General features: G+C 42.6%; 1 protein-coding gene across 2 annotated transcripts in view; it reads right to left on the bottom strand.

The window, feature by feature from the left end:
- Window positions 1–2,435: 2,435 nt before the first annotated feature.
- NDUFAF5 (NADH:ubiquinone oxidoreductase complex assembly factor 5) overlaps window positions 2,436–18,320 on the bottom strand; it is a 28,761-nt gene continuing 12,876 nt past the window's right edge. Inside the window, exons 4-11 of one of the 2 annotated variants that reach the window (XM_030196344.1) lie at window positions 17,408–17,455; window positions 17,201–17,304; window positions 12,788–12,827; window positions 10,982–11,179; window positions 8,921–8,981; window positions 3,480–3,563; window positions 3,295–3,377; window positions 2,436–3,117 (exon numbers count right to left, since the gene is read on the bottom strand). In XM_030196344.1, coding sequence (XP_030052204.1) covers window positions 3,019–3,117; window positions 3,295–3,377; window positions 3,480–3,563; window positions 8,921–8,981; window positions 10,982–11,179; window positions 12,788–12,827; window positions 17,201–17,304; window positions 17,408–17,455 — 717 coding nt within the window. In that variant the 3' untranslated portion in view covers window positions 2,436–3,018. The remainder of the gene's footprint in view (window positions 3,118–3,294; window positions 3,378–3,479; window positions 3,564–8,920; window positions 8,982–10,981; window positions 11,180–12,787; window positions 12,828–17,200; window positions 17,305–17,407; window positions 17,456–18,320) is intronic. The other variant, XM_030196345.1, reaches the window with a different exon arrangement.

The following is an 18,320-nucleotide window of genomic DNA, read 5'->3' as shown; positions in this document are numbered from 1 at the left end:
TGTAGCTTGGGAGTCCCATGCTGTAAAAACTTGCTATCCTGCTTGTCCTCGGAGAAAATCAAGTTACTTACCCGCATGGATACCAGGATACAAGTTCTTACATACTTGTTCAATTCCCTGAGTTATATTATTCTAGCTGACAGACCAAGATGGTCCTGTATGACAGCAGCAGGTGGGAAATGGCATACATATATACTGAGGCAGCTCAAAAGCTTTAACATCTCTAACTGGAGTAGCTTCCTGTGCAGGCTCCATGAGTGACATCACCCCATGCTGTGAGGACTTATGTCCTACTGTCCACAGAGGACACCTGCCAAAAGGTAACTTATTTGGTTTTCCGTTCATGAATTGTCTGCAGTGAAATAGCAAATATACACACAATTTTTGTCATTTGAATCCTTCATCTCATTTTATGCTGTGACATACATAAGAAATTTCCTTTTTCCACAGAATAAGAGGTCATCACAAAGGTAATCAATATTTTTACCTTATTTTTAAAAATTCTTTCTGGAAGTAAACAGGAAGTCAACTCTTATCTGCTTAGGTAAAAATGTATTTTATAAGCTTGGACAAATTTTGGCATTTATGATTTAACTAGTAAAAAAAGCCCGTTTCTGAAAGAAATGAAATGGGCGCTAGCAAGGTTGTCCTCTAATGGCAATTATGTTTTTAAGGGAACTGTTAGGAGAGAGTATGTGTGTGACAGAGTGAATGAATATGTGTCAGAGAGTGAGTACGTGTGAGAGAGTGTGTGATTGAGAGACAGAATGTATGTGTCTGTGTGAGTGAGAGTGTAGTGTGTGTCCTGTGTGCACCAATTATGCTCTCTCCCCTGCATTGATCCATATGCAGCAAACGTCCTCTGTGCCCTGCCCCCTTCATCCATCCATGTGCAGCATCTCTCCCCTGCCCCCTCCATCCATCGTGGTGCAGCAATTCTCCTCTGTCCCTTGCCCTTCACCCCCCCCTACATGTGCATCAACTCTGCATTCTCCCCTGGCCTCTCTTCCATCCACCCATATCCAGGGCCGGCCTCTCCTTCATCCACCCATATCCAGGGCCCCCCCTCCCTCATCTCTCTCCCCTCTGAGTTCCAGGCCCCTCCCTACCTCTCTGTGTGCCCTCCAAGTTCCAGGCCCCCTTCCCCCCTCCCCTTTGAGTTCCAGGACCCCCCTCCCTCCCTCCCCTTCGAGTTCCAATTCCCCCTCCCTCCCCTCCAAGTTCCATGCCCCCCATTCTCGTTCCACACCCCTGCGCCTCCCTCCCTCCCTCCCCTTCAAGTTCCAGGACCCCCCTCCCCTCCCTCCGTGCTCCACGCCCCCCCTCTCCTCCAACTTCCATGCCCCCGCGCCTCCCTCTCTCTCTGCCCTCCAAGCACAACCTGTCCTCCTGCAGCCCCTCGCCTTCCTAAGTGCTGGCTGTATTTAAAAAATTCTTACCTTGGAGTGCGGCATCCACAGTGAAGGCGAGTGGCGCTTCAAACTGCCTTTGCATGTGTCTCAGCCCTGCCTCTGGTCCCGCCCTTCCGGAAACAGGAAATGAGGGTCAGACCAGAGGCAGGGCTGAGACACATGCAAAGGCAGTTTGAAGCGCCACTCGCCTTCACTGTGGACGCCGCACCCCAAGGTAAGAATTTTTAAAATACAGCCAGCACTTAGGAAGGCGAGGGGCTGCAGGAGGACAGGTCGTGCTTGGAGGGCAGAGAGAGCGAGGGAGGTGCGATTGCCTGTGGTTGGTCCCTTCTCCTTCTGACGTTGCGTTACCATGCAGCCTTCCCTGCCCTCGGAGGGCGAAGCGATTACGAAGCCTATGAACACTACAGGGCTTCACTACTACACGGCTTCAGTGCCACGCTGCCACGGTCAGCTTCAAAACGTTGGAGGTGCAAATTATTATATTAGATGATAATTAGGACAACAATTCAACTATTCAGGCCAGCATTAGAAGAAGCAGAAACTGTCTAGGAGCAGTAAGTGCAACCTGTCTATAACACGATTTGAAATCTTAGGCAGGGGTGCCAAACTACAAATCTGGAGGGCTGCAAACCAGTTTGGTTTTCAGGATATCCCTAACAAATACCGAGTAGAAAGGTGATTTCTAGATTCTTATATGTCTTTCCAATATTATTTTAGTCTGGCCCCTGATGACGCGAATAGCAAAACACAGAACTATGTCGGGATCCAGGACTTCAGAAAATTTGTTCGACAAAGACATTAAAAGTTTATGACTTATTTACACAATCTGGAAAAGACTTCTAAGCAATTGATTTTGTGGAATGAAGGAAGTGTGGTATTCACTATCAGGGAGGATGAAGATTTGGACATTTTAAAAATTATTCTTAGATTTGCATAAGTTGATTAGTGACAGAATATTAAAGATCTATAGTATATAAGAACATTAATATTGTTATATAGGATAAGAGTTTTTGAGTCACAGATGGTAGTCCCTTTGGTAGACAGATATGATAATTTATGGACAATGAGTATAGATTAAGATATATTCACTGTCTGACGTTAATGGTTTTAAAGTATTATGGAATGATTGGAATGAATGACTGGAGTGAATGATAAATGTATGTAGACATTTAATATTGGGAAATATATGGGTGAGCAGTAATACTGGGTTTAGAATTTTAAGAAATGTTGTGTATGAATGATGTTAATAAAGATGATTTAGCATTGCTATAGCTATCATTATTATTGAGATTATTATGCATGTATATAAATATTTTGAAAATTGTATAGAACCTTTATAATTAATCATGCCTATTTATTATGCGTATTGTAAAAATCCCTAATAAATAGGGGTGTCAAACTCCAGAAATGAAGTTTGACACCCCTGTCTTTTGGAGATAAGCGGTCTTAAAAATATCACCATCAAAAAAAGTTGCTTTTTTTGAACAAGGAACAATTTATTGTATCAAAATATTTAAACCACATAATACATACATTGTATATTATGATACAGAACCAAGTGTAATTAATATTAATTTGTATTAAATAAAAAAAACTATTAACTTTATGTTTTTCCTTTCCTCTTTGCTTCAGGCACAAATTCATTCACTTTGCCTAGATCTCCGAAGGACACTGTTGCAGATCCTCTCTTGGCAGGTTTTGCCTGAAAGGAAACCCAGAAATGCAGAGATACGATATTTATTAAAACAAAATAAAACAAAAAAAATCAAATATCATGTAACGATTAGAGAAGCCATAATATCCCCCAAAATAACATTTTACTACAGAGAAACAAAAACTTTAAGCAGGCTGATTGATACCAGTATGCTGTGAACATTACCTGAGAACCATGAGGTTTCCAGCCAATCATGTAATAGATTTGAAATGTTGCAGGTACTGAGCCATCACTGTTTCCATAAATTTCTGTTTAAATTCAAGAAATATGCAAAGAAGGTTACCAAAGTAAAACAATTCAATACAGAATATTTTCCTGTTGGATATGGCCTGTTAAAAATGGCATTGTACCTTGGTATATGGCTGCAGCAGCTACCATTGTCTCTCTATGTAGTAAAGGTTTTCTATTCCAGCAACAGTTACTCTCTCCCATACCTGAAAGTAAGTTTATGACTTTAAAACTAGACGTACACATCATTTTTTTCTAAATTTGCATTTCTATACCTCTAATTCAAATTATGCAAACTGTTCTTTGATTTCCCAGACATGTATACTAGGGATGTGTATATTTCTTTGTCTTTTATTTCATTATTGCATGGTAATACACACTAGATGGAAATGGCACACACTGACGTTCTCAGCTTTTTTTTTCAGTTGAGACCATAGCTGATGGACAATGCTCACAATGATTTATTGTAGACTCAACACAGATCTGTGTTTCGGCCACAGGCCTGCCTTAGGAGTCTTTGTTGGTTGCGTAATCAAATCAAGCTCTGAAAAGGAGTTGACACTGATGGTCTTTAGAAAGACCTTTGTTAATGATAAACGGAGAATGCTGAGAAAGTGTGAGAGCTCAAAGAGCTAACTGGAACACGTTTCTGAAGCAGGCCTGTGGTCGAAACACAGATCTGTGTCGAGTCTACAATAAATCATTGTGAATCAAAGTTAGTTGCCCTGGTCTCTTCAAGCCATCAGCCCATTTCCCACCCCCATAAACATAGCAGACTTCACCCTGCCAGCCTCAGAAGGAATTATCAGCTGGCCCAGGATATGCAGGAACTCAAAAAACCATTATTCCCTAAAAGCATAGACAAAAGATAACAGAGAGAGAGAAAAAAAAAAAAAAAGATCCGCATGAGCAATATAACCTGTGCCAGCAAAAACAGTTTAAACAGGAAAAATACATATAAAAGAAAAGTCCAAATAGTTGTGACTGTAGCTACTGCTTAGAACTAGGCAGTGACACATCCATGTCAAATGCTCATGTGCCTTGGTCTCCCCATAGCTGTAAATCTTTTCGAATAGGCAGTACTGGATCCATGTGCCCCTTCTTTCCATGCCAAGGTCTGACAGACATTGAATCCTGCTAGGTACAGACCTTATAGACCTGTTCAAACGTTCCTCATTCATTGCTTTAGCCAAAATGTTCCATGGAATTGTTTCCCTGCTTTGCTGTCCAGACCACCCGAGTGTTCTGAACCGGTGACTTTATAGTAACAAAATATTGACCCAAATGCAGAAAAATATACATAAAAATCCTCACAGTTGCTGGCAAAGAACCCCCCCCCCCCCCCCCAAAAAGAAAAAAAAAGGTTCCAGATACACCTCCCTGAAGGACCTCATTCCTTACCATTGGGGAAGGGGTCTGGAAAAAAACATGTCCAGTTCAGTGCTTACTGTGTATATGGTAGAGAATGACACAGGGATGGGGACCCGCAGTACCATAAAAAATTACTGTATTTACTGCGGGGGTGTGGGAGCAAAAATTTTTACCGCCCCGCGGGAGCAGTAAAATGCCTTGCTCCTGCAGTTAAAAAAAAAATGACCGAGGGTCTGGCCTCTCTTCCTATCTTCCTCCCTCCCCCTCCCTGCCATGTCTTTCTATCTTATGGAGCCACAAGGCGGGATCCGGCAGAGAAGGGAAGGCCCCGGAGCAGGCCTATGGGGGGAGGGGGGGAGAGATCTTCTTTGCAGCTCCATAAAACAAAATGCCGGATACGCGTGAGGGGGGGGCGCAAGCACTGGAGGGAAGACAGAGGGGGCTGGTCCCGTGAGAGGGAGGGAGCTGAAGGAGACAGAAGTGCTGGAGCCACGGGAGGGCTGGACCTGAAGGGGTCAGACGTGCTGGACCCGCAGCAGGAAGGGAGCTAAAGGGGACAGAGTGTGGAACCATGGGCATTTAAACTCAGAAAAGCAGTGAAATAACCTTTGCACTTCAAAGAAGAGATGAAGATTTCAAAGAGTTGTTGAGAGACATTCCTGACCCCTTTGATATAATTTCTTTCCAAAATTCCATTGGGTTTAGAATAATAAGCCAGTGTTTTTGTCTGCTCTAATAAAAAGGACTCCAATATCGTCTCTTGCTGACTGATCAGAATTTGAACTAGATGTCAAGCAATCACATTGCCAGCTATCAGCTCAGGGCCCCAGTTTAGTTTCTTTTTGAGCTGCTGAGGGGCGTTTCTCAGACTCAAATAGAAATAAGGGAATTAAGGATGAGGAAACAGGCTACTGAAGTTGAGGGAGAATTAAGGCTGAGAGGGAGGGAACCGAGGCTGGAGGATGGCTGTTAACCCACTGCTGATTTACTTTCAAGCAATTCTTATTGAATATTTAACTTCCATATGAATAAAGACACTAACAAAGCAAACTGTCATCAATATAAAAAAACAAACCCACTCCCCTCCCTCATCCCCAACTGCTAATTTCACACTGGATTTAATCCTCAGCTAACAGAAGGCTTTGATTGTTACAGCCCCCCCCCTCCCGGATCGATGTATACAATACTAACCCCCCCCCCCCCCCCCCCCCACACACACACACAGCATCATTGTTAACATAGCCAGCTGGATGTTATAAAGATGTTTACAGTTAAGCTTCTACCTTTGGAACTCAGAGCCAGATGCACAAAGGTTCCGTTAAGGATCCGTCTGCGTTTCCAAATCGGTAAAAATTTACCAATTTAGAAACACAGAGGGATTCACAAAGAAAATCGCATGCAAATGAGCTGCTCATTGCTTTTGCGACCCAGCTCATTTGCATGCGATACAGGGGAAGCAAGTCGGTGAGCTGAGCATGCGCAGAACAGTCAATCACTAGTCTGTGGATAGGAATCCCATACCATCAGAAACTATTTCTTTCATTTAGGAGAGCCTCTGGCATCTCTCACTAACACAAGCAACTCATGTAGCTGATTTCTCCACCACCAATAAGCCGGGGACTCAGAAGACATCCAAGATTGCAGAATGTATTCCCATGAAAGGAGACTCATTTAAAGAAATGAGTGTCTTAGGTGGCCAGTTAAGGCTGACAGGTGTGTAGCAGTAGCTGGGTAGATGATGAATAAGGGTCATAAGGGGGAAGGGGACAGTGAACGGTGTATAAAGATGGAAAAGGTAGAGAGAACAGGTGGAAGAAGGAGAAAAGACTAGGGAGTGAACAAACACACAAGTACCAATACACGCACAATGTAATGATGATCTTTAGAAGTTTTGAGTAGTCCAAGGAGTATACTGCTGCAGTTCGATATGTCAAGCACGTTTGATATGGTGGCCTAGTGGTTAGAGTGGTGGACTTTGGTCCTGGGGAACTGGGTTCGATTCCCACTGCAGGCACAGGCAGCTCCTTGTGACTCTGGGCAAGTCACTTAACCCTCCATTGCCCCAGGTACAAATAAGTACCTGTATATATGTAACATCAGCAAAATTCGCCCTTTCCTCTCTGAGCACACCACCCGAACTCTCATCCACTCTCTCATTACCTCTCGCCTTGACTACTGCAACCTACTCCTCACTGGCCTCCCACTTAGCCATCTATCTCCCCTTCAATCTGTTCAGAACTCTGCTACACGTCTTATCTTCCGCCTGGACCGATATACTCATATCACCCCTCTCCTCAAGTCACTTCACTGGCTTCCGATCAGGTACCACATCCAGTTCAAGCTTCTCCTGCTAACCTACAAATGCACCCAATCTGCAGCCCCTCCTTACCTCTCTACCCTCATCTCCCCTTACGTTCCTACCCGTAACCTCCGCTCTCAAGACAAATCACTCCTTTCAGTACCCTTCTCCACCACCGCCAACTCCAGGCTCCGCCCCTTCTGCCTCGCCTCACCCCATGCTTGGAATAAACTCCCTCAGCCCATACGGAAGGCCCCCTCCCTGCCCATCTTCAAATCCTTGCTCAAAGCCCACCTCTTCAGTGCACCTAACCACTATACCACTATTCAAGAAATCTAGTCTGCCCCAACTTGACATTTCGTCCTTTAGATTGTAAGCTCCTTTGAGCAGGGACCGTCCTTTCTTTGTTAAACTGTACAGCACTGCGTAACCCTAGTAGCGCTCTAGAAATATTAAGTAGTAGTAGTAGTAAGCCACATTGAACCTGCTATGAGTGGGAAAGTGCGGGGTACAAATGTAACAAAAAAAAAAAAAACCTTACTACATCTACTGGAAACCTTAGGCATCGGAGGGAGCGTGTTACATTGGTTTAAGGGTTTTCTGACATACCAGGTCAAAGGCACACCAGTCCATTCTGCACCTTGGAAAGCCTCTTGTGGGGTCCCCCAAGGCTCGCCTCTTTCACCAACACTTTTCAATATCATGCTGTTTCCCCTTGCAACCACACTAGCTAACCTAGGTCTAAATCAATTTATCTATGCAGATGATATAACCATCTACATCCCCTTCCATTCCTCATTAGATGAAATCACAGATTTGATCGAAGCGAGTTTTTCCATCATGGATCTATGGCCTAAGATGTTTCAGTTTAAGTTAAACAAAGATAAAACTCAGTGTTTTGTACTCTCGTCCCTCCACACCAAATTTTCCTCAAGCTTCCTTGTCATTAAAGACCAGACATTTCCTATCTCAAAGAGCCTAAGACTACTAGGTGTTGAGCTGGACCCTCATCTGCAACTGGACCTGCAAGTGCGAGCGGTCACCAAGCGGATGTTCTATGCAATGTGGAGGCTGCGGCTCATTAGGTTTTGTCTCACTAGAGAGCTCTTCCGCACACTCGTTCACTGGCTAGTTCTGTCTCACCTTGATTACTGTAGTGGGATTTATGCGGGCTGCCAGGAGCAATTACTGAGAAAGTTCCAGACTGCCCAGAACACTGCTGCGAGACTGATCTTGGGTAAATCGCGCATGGTTCCTGCGCAGCCTCTACGTCTCAATCTTTACTGGCTACCAGTAAAAGAACGAATAGCTTTCAAGATCTGCTCAATAAAACATAAAATAATTTATGGATTAGCTCCAGAATATATGATTCCTTTAATAGATCTCCCACCAAGAAATACCATCAAAACAGCTCGCTCCTATCTCCAACTATATTATCCATCTTGTAGAGGTGTCAAATACAAGCTTCATTTTGCCTCTTCTTTCCACTACTCCAGTCCGAAGACTTGGAATCCTCTGCCTTTGCACTTAAAATCGCAAGCTGATCACCATCTTTTCAAGAAGTTGCTGAAAACGTTCCTTTTTGAAAAAACATACTCCATTAGTAACTCTGCTGTTTAGTCATCCTAATTGTTGTTAGCGTTGTATCCTTATTCTTCTGTAAAATTCATGTATTGCACTTCTCTTCTTTTATAATTCATGTAAGCCACATTGTGCCTGCATTTGTGGGAAAATGTGGGGTAGAAATGAACCATAAATAAATAAATACCTTTCCAAGCTTGAGAAGGAATGTATTGTGTGTGCACCACACTAACATTTTCAACATTCTAGCTCGATATTTATGAGAGACATTCTTATAGTCCAAGCACAAAAAAGCTGAATCTGAGCACTTGCCTTTCAAATCTTCCATAACTTCAAACATTCCTGGATAATTTACTTGAATTTCATCTGTATCCTAGAAACATAAATCTGTAATTCAATGACATAACTTCACTATTACAAGAGCAAACATGACCATGTAATGAGGAACATATTCAGCTGGCAGCAGTGTGTATTTTTTCAGCCATCTGTGGCGTTACCCCCAGATATTCAATGTCAGGCCATGTCTGAGCACCAGCATTGAGTATCTGGATTTGTGTGGTCGGCTCTCTCTCATGTGGTTAAGTGTGATATTCAACATTTAACCATCTGAGTGGTCCTTTTACAAAGTCATGGTAAAAAGTGGCCTGTGGTAGTGTGGGTGTGTCTTTTAGGCCTGCACTCTGGGCCATTTTTTACTGCGGATGGGAAAAAGGCTATTTTTTTTAATGGGGAGGCAAAAAAGAGCAGCTCGATCAGTGGTGTAGTTGAAAACTTTTATTATAAAATAAACGCCCAACACAGACTGTGTTTCGCCCACAAGGGCTGCGTCAGGAGCTTTTTTTTCCCAGCATTTGATTCTTGCGACCATATGATGTTTCTCAATTGAGCACAACTTTGTATCGAAAGAAGTTGACCTGCTGATTTTTTTGCCTCAGCTGTTCTTAATTTTGCAGCGACTGAAAGCCCCTGACGCAGCCCTTGTGGGCGAAACATAGTCTGTGTCGGGCATTTATTTTATAATAAAAGTTTTCAACTACACCACTGATTGATCTGCTCTTTTTTGCCTCCACGTTAGATTTTGCGGATCGTCTGCCTTCTTATTTTTTTTAATGGGCCTGCGCTACTATTAAAACTAGCATGCACCTATTTAAGCCGAGCCCTTACCACCACCTATTGACCTAGCGGTAAGAGCACATGCATTACCCACATGGTAACAATGCAGCACGCGCCAACGTGGGTGCATTGCCGGTTACTGCTGGAAACGCCCCCTCTCTGAGATAAGCCCCCTCCAAACCCTCCCCCACTCACCCTCCTCTCACAGTGCCTACCTTACCATCTCTGGTGGTCTAACTGGGGTAGTGCAGGCAAGAACGGTCTCCACTCATTCCAGCCCCATCTAGAAAGCAGCTGCTGTGAGCTCTAGTGGTAGTCTCATGGTACTACCGCTAGAGGTCAGGCTTCCATGGATGTCCGATCTCTAGCGGTAGTACCACCAGATTTCCACTAGAGTTCACAAGGTCACCTTCTAGATGGAGCCACTAGGGTCAGGAATGAGTGGGAACCACTCCTTCCTGTGCTACCACACTTGGACCACCATGGATGATAAAGTAGGCTCTGGGAGAGGGACCACAGTTAGGTGAAGAAGAAAATTACAGATCTTCATGAATCAGGCAGCCAGCAGCAGTCTGGTCAGACCCAAATATTCAATACCAATGCCCAGACATGGCCCAGCACTGAATACTTAGGTTTAATTTAGTCGGCAATGGTCACAAAACGCTGACTGCCACCTGCTGAATACTGACCAAAATTTAGGTTAACTGAGTAATCTGCTAAATGAAGAAAGGAGAGGTTTAAGAAAACAAACAGTCAGGATGTTGAAAAATCAGAGAAGAAAATATGGATGTAGATGTAAAGAAAGAGAAAAGACAGAATACTGAAGAAATGTAAGATCTGCCTTGAATCTACTGGTTGGTTTCAGTCTATTGTCATGTTTGTGAGGTATGAGATTAGTTTCTTTTGCCAAGTCAAAAAATACAAAAAGAATAGGAATGTGTCTGTCTTGCTCTGTATTTTCCCATCTTTCTTGTTTACCACTTTCCCTATTCATTTTCTTTCTTTATCAAACATGATGGTAAATAGATCTCAGGTTAGTGTAGCATTGGGAAGAATCTAGTCTGGATACAGCATAAGGATGTTATGTTTCAGCTAAGAAACTTATTCTGAAGAAAAGTTTCCTCAACACAGATTCCATCAGTTTATGAAATAGGGGTGGTGTTTTATACTTATTTTCACTTCTTTACAGTATTATCTATATATAGCTCTATACCTATGCACACATAAAAGTAATCTGAAAATTATTATTTTTAGGATTACCACAGTCATCATATTAAATCCAGCTCTAGTCAGAAGATTTCCCAGATCGGTGACAGCAGTGAAGGGAGATACATGTGGTGAAAATCCTCCTTCTCGCTCCTGTTCTGCTAGTTGTAAAGAGCAGCGAAGTTCATAAAGAGTTTCCCCTCCAAACATGGCACCAATAAATACTCCATCTGGCTTAAGGACATGGTATATCTATAAAACAGCAAATCAGTCAACAAAAGTTTACAAATTTTAAACACACTTGTTAAATGCACTTTGAAACTGTACATCCTATGAATTATATAGTCCCTGTTAACCATATTCATGTAAATTCAGTAATGTAGGTTTTCATGCTAAAAATGATATACAGCACAATGGTCCACAAATGTAACTATGTTCCTATTTTCATTTCTGATTCTCAACAAACATTCAAAAAAAAAAAAAATAAGAGGACTAGAATCTATTTTTTCTTTCTGACATGGAAGCTGTGGGTAGTTCTTCTCATTCTTCTCCACCACCGCTAACTCCAGACTCCGCCCCTTCTGCCTCACATCACCTTATGCCTGGAACAGACTTCCCGAGCCTATACGCCATGCGCCCTCCCTGCCCATTTTCAAGTCCTTACTTAAAGCCCATCTCTTCTCCCTTGCTTTTGGCGCATAACCACCTTCCCCATTCATGAGACCTACACTGTCTACTTAGTTTGTTACCTTTAGATTGTAAGCTCTCTTGAGCAGGGACTGTCCTCCCCATGTTTAAACTTGTACAGCACTGCGTAACCCTGGCAGCGCTATAGAAATGCTAAGTAGTAGTAGTAGTAGTAGTCATTGGGCCCGATATTCAGACTACAGGAGTTAGCCCGGCTAACTCCCGTGGTTGGCACTGAGCCTGGATATTCATTGCCAGGCCGTTTTTGGTGATGGGCACGAACATCCAGCTTATTTTTGGCCTGTTCAAACGTAACCGGCCAAGCCAATATTCAGCACTGGCCGGTTAAGTCTGAACCAGCCAAAGATAGGCCTGGTATTCACGTAACCAAATATAGCCGCCAAACTTGAGCTAAAAATCAGCGGATATAAATGTCTATCCGTCAGTTTTTAGTGGGTCATGGCCGGCCACGTCCCACTGAAAATTCGCAGATAGTCAGTTATGGGGTATTTAACCATCCAGGTGCCGATCCTGGCCAGTTAAATGCTTTTGAATATCGGGGGGGGGGGGGGGGGGGGATTATATTATGTTTATTTAGAAACTTGATATACCGCTTACCTTTTCCAAGCCAAAGTGGTTTACAATATAAAATCCATTATTATAGATAACGAAAAAAACTCCATAAAAATAAAACGACAGACCTAACACACACATCCCAAAGCAACATTCACTCTTCAATAGCATTATACTACCAAATTTAAAAGAAAAACAGGTCCCTGGAAGCCATCGCAGTCTCCCTTATACTGTATGCTGTACATCGAAGGGTTGTTTAAAGAGGTGGGTTTTTAATAAAACCTTAAACCTCTAATTAACTTCTGCTCAAATCCACATCACAAGGTACTATTGCTTTCAAATTTCAATCACATTATCCAAAGTATTAATTTTAATTTATAAAACTGGCAATTTTTTCTTCTGGAATATCCTTTTGAACAAGCCATAATGAAGAAATGACGTCAATCAGTTTAAGTACAGCAAAACTCCAAAGAATGTCTACCATGACCAAGAAAGCACTGCGGATAAATTGCTCACAGAAGTCAATAATTTATAACCCAGACATGAAAAGGAAGTACTGTAGTGAGGTTACATTTAACCAAGCGGTAAAAGACTTCTTACCTGCCTAAATGCTCTAGGTAGGTCATTCACCCAGTGTAAGCTACAAATAAGATGGCGAGTGGTTAACATATTTTTAAATACAATTTCCTAACATATACGTTTCCTAACGTAGGGGGTCATTTACTAAGCCACGCTGGCATTTTTAATGTGTGCTAAACGCTAGAGAAACCCATAGTTTTGTAGCGCGCCAAAAACACTAGTGTGGCTTAGTAAAAGACCCCTATATTGTAGGAAATTATCACAGTATTCATGAAAAAGAGTCACACTACACCTTCAGTATTAACAGAATGCTTGGGTTGGCCACAAGGTTCAGGCTATAGTGAGGTAGGACATGGCATCAAAGATCTAAGCTAGGATCTCCCCATCCACTGGTGCCATTTGGGCCCCAAGTTCACTTCATAGATCTTTGGCCTTCACTCCCATTTCTGGACGACTAACAGGTCATGTTTTCAGGACATCCCTAATGAATGCCCATGAGAGAAATTTACATGACTACTTTGCTACATCCAGTATACGCAAATATCCCTCATGCATATTCATTAGGAATATCCTAAAAACCTGATCTGTCAGCAGTGCTCCAGGACTGGGAGTCAAAGCCAAGAACATAGGCGGTGCACTTGGGTTCAAAGAGGGAGGAAACATGGCTATCGTAACAGCAGGCACTAAAGCCCACGACAGCCAATGAGCAGCGCTTAAGGTATGCCCCTCCAGACCCTGGATCGGCAATGGGTCTCCATTGTTACCTATGAATGTCATCCAAAGGGTAAAGGAGGGCTCAAAAATGGAGAAGGAAGGGAGAAAGGAATAATGGAAAGGCAAGAAAGCACATACCAACACTATCAAAAATCTACAAAATGCAAGTTATCATTTATTTAAAATTTGCTACTACACATTACCATCATATTCATTTTTATAGTGACTCTAAACATAGGCTTGTAGCACCGAGTGTTGTTAATAATAATAATTTTAAATAAGGACTACTAGCATCATCTGTGATACTGAAAAAGTGCAATGTTTACTTATTTATAACTTCTAACTTGTGAGAGAGAGAAGAATGAAAAAGGATTTTTTGGTGGGAACAGCCAGGCTAGGGTTCAGCAGTCTCCCAGGCTTCCCATCCAAAGTCATATGAACACATTCCATCCAGGGCGCATACTGGTCCTCAGTTACTGCTGAAGGAGAGGCAGCCATGAAAGGAGGAGTGGGGAAATGACCGGGAGGGGCAGGGGGACTCCTCTGAGTTACCCCCTCAGTTCTACAGTGTTTCAGTATCTATTTTTTTTATAGCACAGCTGAATGTGTTCACAGCTAAACCAAGATCTGCCTCGAGAGCTTGCATACCCCATCCGTTCGGAAGATGCACAGCTATGCTGTTACCATCTTTTGGAGATAGAGAAATACCGAGCATTCTAAGACTGCATGGTGCCCTTAAGGTGCGAATCACAAAGAACTACAGTACTTTGTCTCTCTGTCTCCATCCATTGGTCAATGGACAAAACCCACAGGTTCTGGAGTGGTCTGGTATGGATGCTAAGGAAATATAAAATTTCAAGCCTGAGAAACTCTCAAACCATTGGGAGTTTTTCATTAGTGCTGGAAGGGACTTTCTCGATTCAGAAGTTGTCGACATATGTCACTGTTTTGAATTCTCGCTGCCAAATTTTCACCCCCTGGATTGTTACATTACACTGCAGCTCCCTAATGAGTGGGTCTAAAGTTAAGATAAACATTAGGGCATTCCTGCCTCTGTGTTCTAAAAGGTTCTGACAACATTCCATTTGCCAAATTGCTGCTCTGGGATCCCTTTAAAGCACTCAGACCACATCCCTGAAGGTCCCAGTCTACATAGTCAAATGCCTTCTCTAAATCAAAACTAATTAGCAGGGAGGGCCTTCCTTGATCTTTAACATAATCTGGTGAGGTCACTATCCTTTTTAACGGAGCACCTTCCTTGCACAAGTCCCACCTGGCTTTGGGAGATCAGGGCTGGCACAATTTGCACGAAACTGTTAGCCAGAATTTTTACAAAATGCTTTGCCTCAAAATTCAGCAGCAATACTGGTCTATAAGACTCTGGTTGTAACAAATCTTTGTCTGGCTGGGAAAGGACTGTTATATGTGCTAAGGAAAGACCTTTCATCTTTTGCTATAATTCAGGGCTTGATAAAACCCAGGTGCAAGGTTTCCATAGTGCCTTGAAATTTCTTCCTGGTGTCTGGGATTTCATACCTCCAATGTGCTTTTTTTTTTGTTTTTACCCTCCTGTACAACGCAGCTCAAGTATCTGTAGAGCCTGATCGTCATGTAGGGAGGGAGAAGGAACTCGAGGCAGTACTGTAAATAACGGCTAGAGGGGGGCACAAGAGAGACTGGTGGAATGCTGGAAGAGGGCATGAGAGACGCTGTGGGGCGGGGAGAGGAATGAGAGAGAGAGAGTGTCAGACTGAGTGATGGCTGGGAGATGTGATGAGAGAAGCTGGGGACCCATCCTATGGTGATAGGTGAAACTGTCTCATTGCTTCGCCGCTGACAAAATGCTTTGGGAAGGGAGACTATTGACTTCTGCAATGATTAGCAGAGATACCTTAAGGAACTGATTTACTAAAGTTTCATTGCGCATAGACACAAAAAGTGTGGGGGGGGGGGGGTATAACCATAGTAAGTCAATTTCTAAGAGAGCTACTGCTAAATTGGGAGGGTATTCCAACCCCCCCCCCCCCCAAAAAAAAAAAACTTCACTGGAGACAATGTTGGAAGGGTGGAGAAAGAGACAACACTAGCAGGGGCATTTTCGAAAGTAAAGTCTAAGTTGGAATTTGGACGTCTTTGTAAAACGTCCAAATTCGGAGGTGGGGAAAAGGTCATTTTCGAAAAAAGATGGACGTTCGTCTTTCTTTTCGAAAACACCATGGACGCCCTTGATTTTCGAACGCAAAGACATCCAAGTCTAAAACGTCCAAAGTCAAGCCATTTAGACGTGGGAGGAGCCAGCATTTGTAGTACAGTGGTCCCCCTGACATGCCAGGACAACAATCAGGCGCCCTAGGGGGCACTGCAGTAGATTTCATAAAATGCTCCCAGCTACACAGCTCCCTTACCTTGTGTGTTGAGCCCCCCTAAACCCCACTACCCCCAACTGTACACCACCACCATAGCCCTTACAGGTGAAGGGGGCACCTATATGTGGGTACAGAGGGTTTCAGGAGGGTTTTGGAGGGTTCGCTGTTTCCTCCACAAATGTAACAGGTAGTGGGGGGTCTGGGTCCACCTGTCTGATGTGCAGTGCACCTACTACTAAACTACTCCGGGGACCTGCATGCGCTCTCATGGACCTGAGTATGACATCTAAGGCTGGCAAGTAATATTTTTAATAATGTTTTCTGAGGGTGGGAGGGGGTTAATGACCTCTGGGGAGTAACAGGTCATCCCCGATTCCCTCCAGTGGTCATCTGGTAATTTTGGGTACCTTTTTGTGCCTTATTCATAATAAATCCAATTGATTGACCAAAAAGTTTTCAAAACAATGTGCGGACTTGAATATAACTAGGAAATACGTGTCCTAGACATTAACATTACAGCAGGAAATTAAATCCAAATCTACCATATTTATTATTTTTTCATTTATTTCATAAATTTTTGGGGATCATCAGATCTTAATGCAACGCACACCATTAGAACAGCTTGTTCTTTCTTCATTTTAGAAAACATGGTTGTGCACCGCAACCAAGTTTTCTAAAATGAAGAAAGAACAAGCTGTTCTAATGGTGTGCGTTGCATTAAGATCTGATGATCCCCAAAAATTTATGAAATAAATGAAAAAATAATAAATATGGTAGATTTGGATTTAATTTTCCTGCTGTAATGTTAATGTCTGGGACACGTTGTATTTCTTAGTTATTCATAATAAAAACAAGTTTGGGTGAAAATGTCCAAGTTTTAGTCATGGATGTCTTTGCTTTTTCCATTATGGCTCAAAGACGTCCAAGTCTTAGGAACGCCCAAGTCCCGCCTCGAACACACCTCCGATATGCCTCCTTGAGATTTGGACGTCCTTGCGACGGACGTCTGATAAAGATGTCCAAAATCGGGTTTCAATTATACTGATTTGGACGTCTCTGTGAGAAGGACGCCCAAGTGTCGATTTATGTCACTTTTTGGACATCCATCTCTTTCGAAAATGAGCCTGTAAATGTCTTAGATGCTGGCTCCTAGATTTAATGAAAAAATTTCGAGGCCTGCTCTAATCATACATGCTTCATAGGAGCTCCATTATCTCCTCTTAATATCGTATAACACTCCCCTCTAAACCAATCTGGGGCAGAGGCCTGACAGAATGGACTCTGCTGGACAGCTCAGCCTAATTAATTATAATTTAAATTTAAACATTTCATACTATAGCCGATGACTGCATACCTTAAGCTGCTGACAACAAGGTCAAACATGTCTTCTTTGAAAGGAAGGAATTCTTCGTCAGCTAAAATATTGCAGGTTGGAATTTCAGATTCAACTGTGTTTTTCTAAATTGGTATGATAGGGAAAAACCAAGTTAAAAACTAGCTGGGTTTTGTTATTCTAGTTCTATTACATACATAAAACATCAAAAATAAGAGGGCAACATACCAAAGCATTTTCTGCAATGTCCACTTGAAAAATTCGTTCTACAGTTTCCTGGGGGCAAAGAAAAAAAATATAAGTAAATAAAAAACATGTTACAAGGGAAAACAAAATCCTTTATGGACATAGAGGCTAAAATCAATAATTTCTGTGTTTGAACAATGAATTAGAATTAAGCATAACAGGTGAACCTATTAATTCCTTTAAAACATATCTCAAAGTTATCAACCGGTGCGGCAACAAGAGTGGGTGAGAAACAAAGGCATGCTGAGGTGCTCAGAAAAAAAGGAGGAGTTAATACCATCAATGTGACTTCATCTAAAGTACAGTTTCTGGAGACCATACCTGCAAAACACAGTAATAATGCAGAGCCAGACTAAAAGGAGGTCGCCCAAAAAAGTACATGGTTTGCTCTTTAAGCCTTGCGCCACGACACAAAAAAACCCCCCAACTTCTCCACAGACGTACACATTGTTCTCTTTACTTCACTTCAGGTTATACGCTGAAAACAAAGTGCCCAACTGTCAAACTGAGGCTTGTAAACATAAGCCTTCTATATGTTTAACTTAGGCATCTAAATAACTTACTTCCCTTAAACTGACCCTGTCCACATTCACTTTTGAAGCCCCTAAATTTCGGGACTCAGCAGGGTAAATGTTTCATTTAGGAAGATCCAAGTGCTTAAATCTTGTCAATATTGGTCTCCTTGATTTTATGCTTTGAAAACATCACAGGGCTTGTCGGTGTGCAAGTGCTAGAAGGCCCGGCCTTAGAGTGCTTCTTAAAGAAGACACATCGCTGGCTACTACCAGGGGATCTAAGGTACAGCTGTGCCCAGCCCAATTCTAGGCATGGGAAATAGTAGCAATGCTCCAGCACACCTATCAAGATTTGGCACCAGAGGCGGCTGCCTATGGTA

This window comes from Microcaecilia unicolor, chromosome 3, assembly GCF_901765095.1.
Source record: "Microcaecilia unicolor chromosome 3, aMicUni1.1, whole genome shotgun sequence".
Lineage (NCBI taxonomy): Eukaryota > Metazoa > Chordata > Amphibia > Gymnophiona > Siphonopidae > Microcaecilia > Microcaecilia unicolor.
Note: the sequence above shows the minus strand (reverse complement) of the source record. Positions and strands in the feature narration are given on the sequence as shown.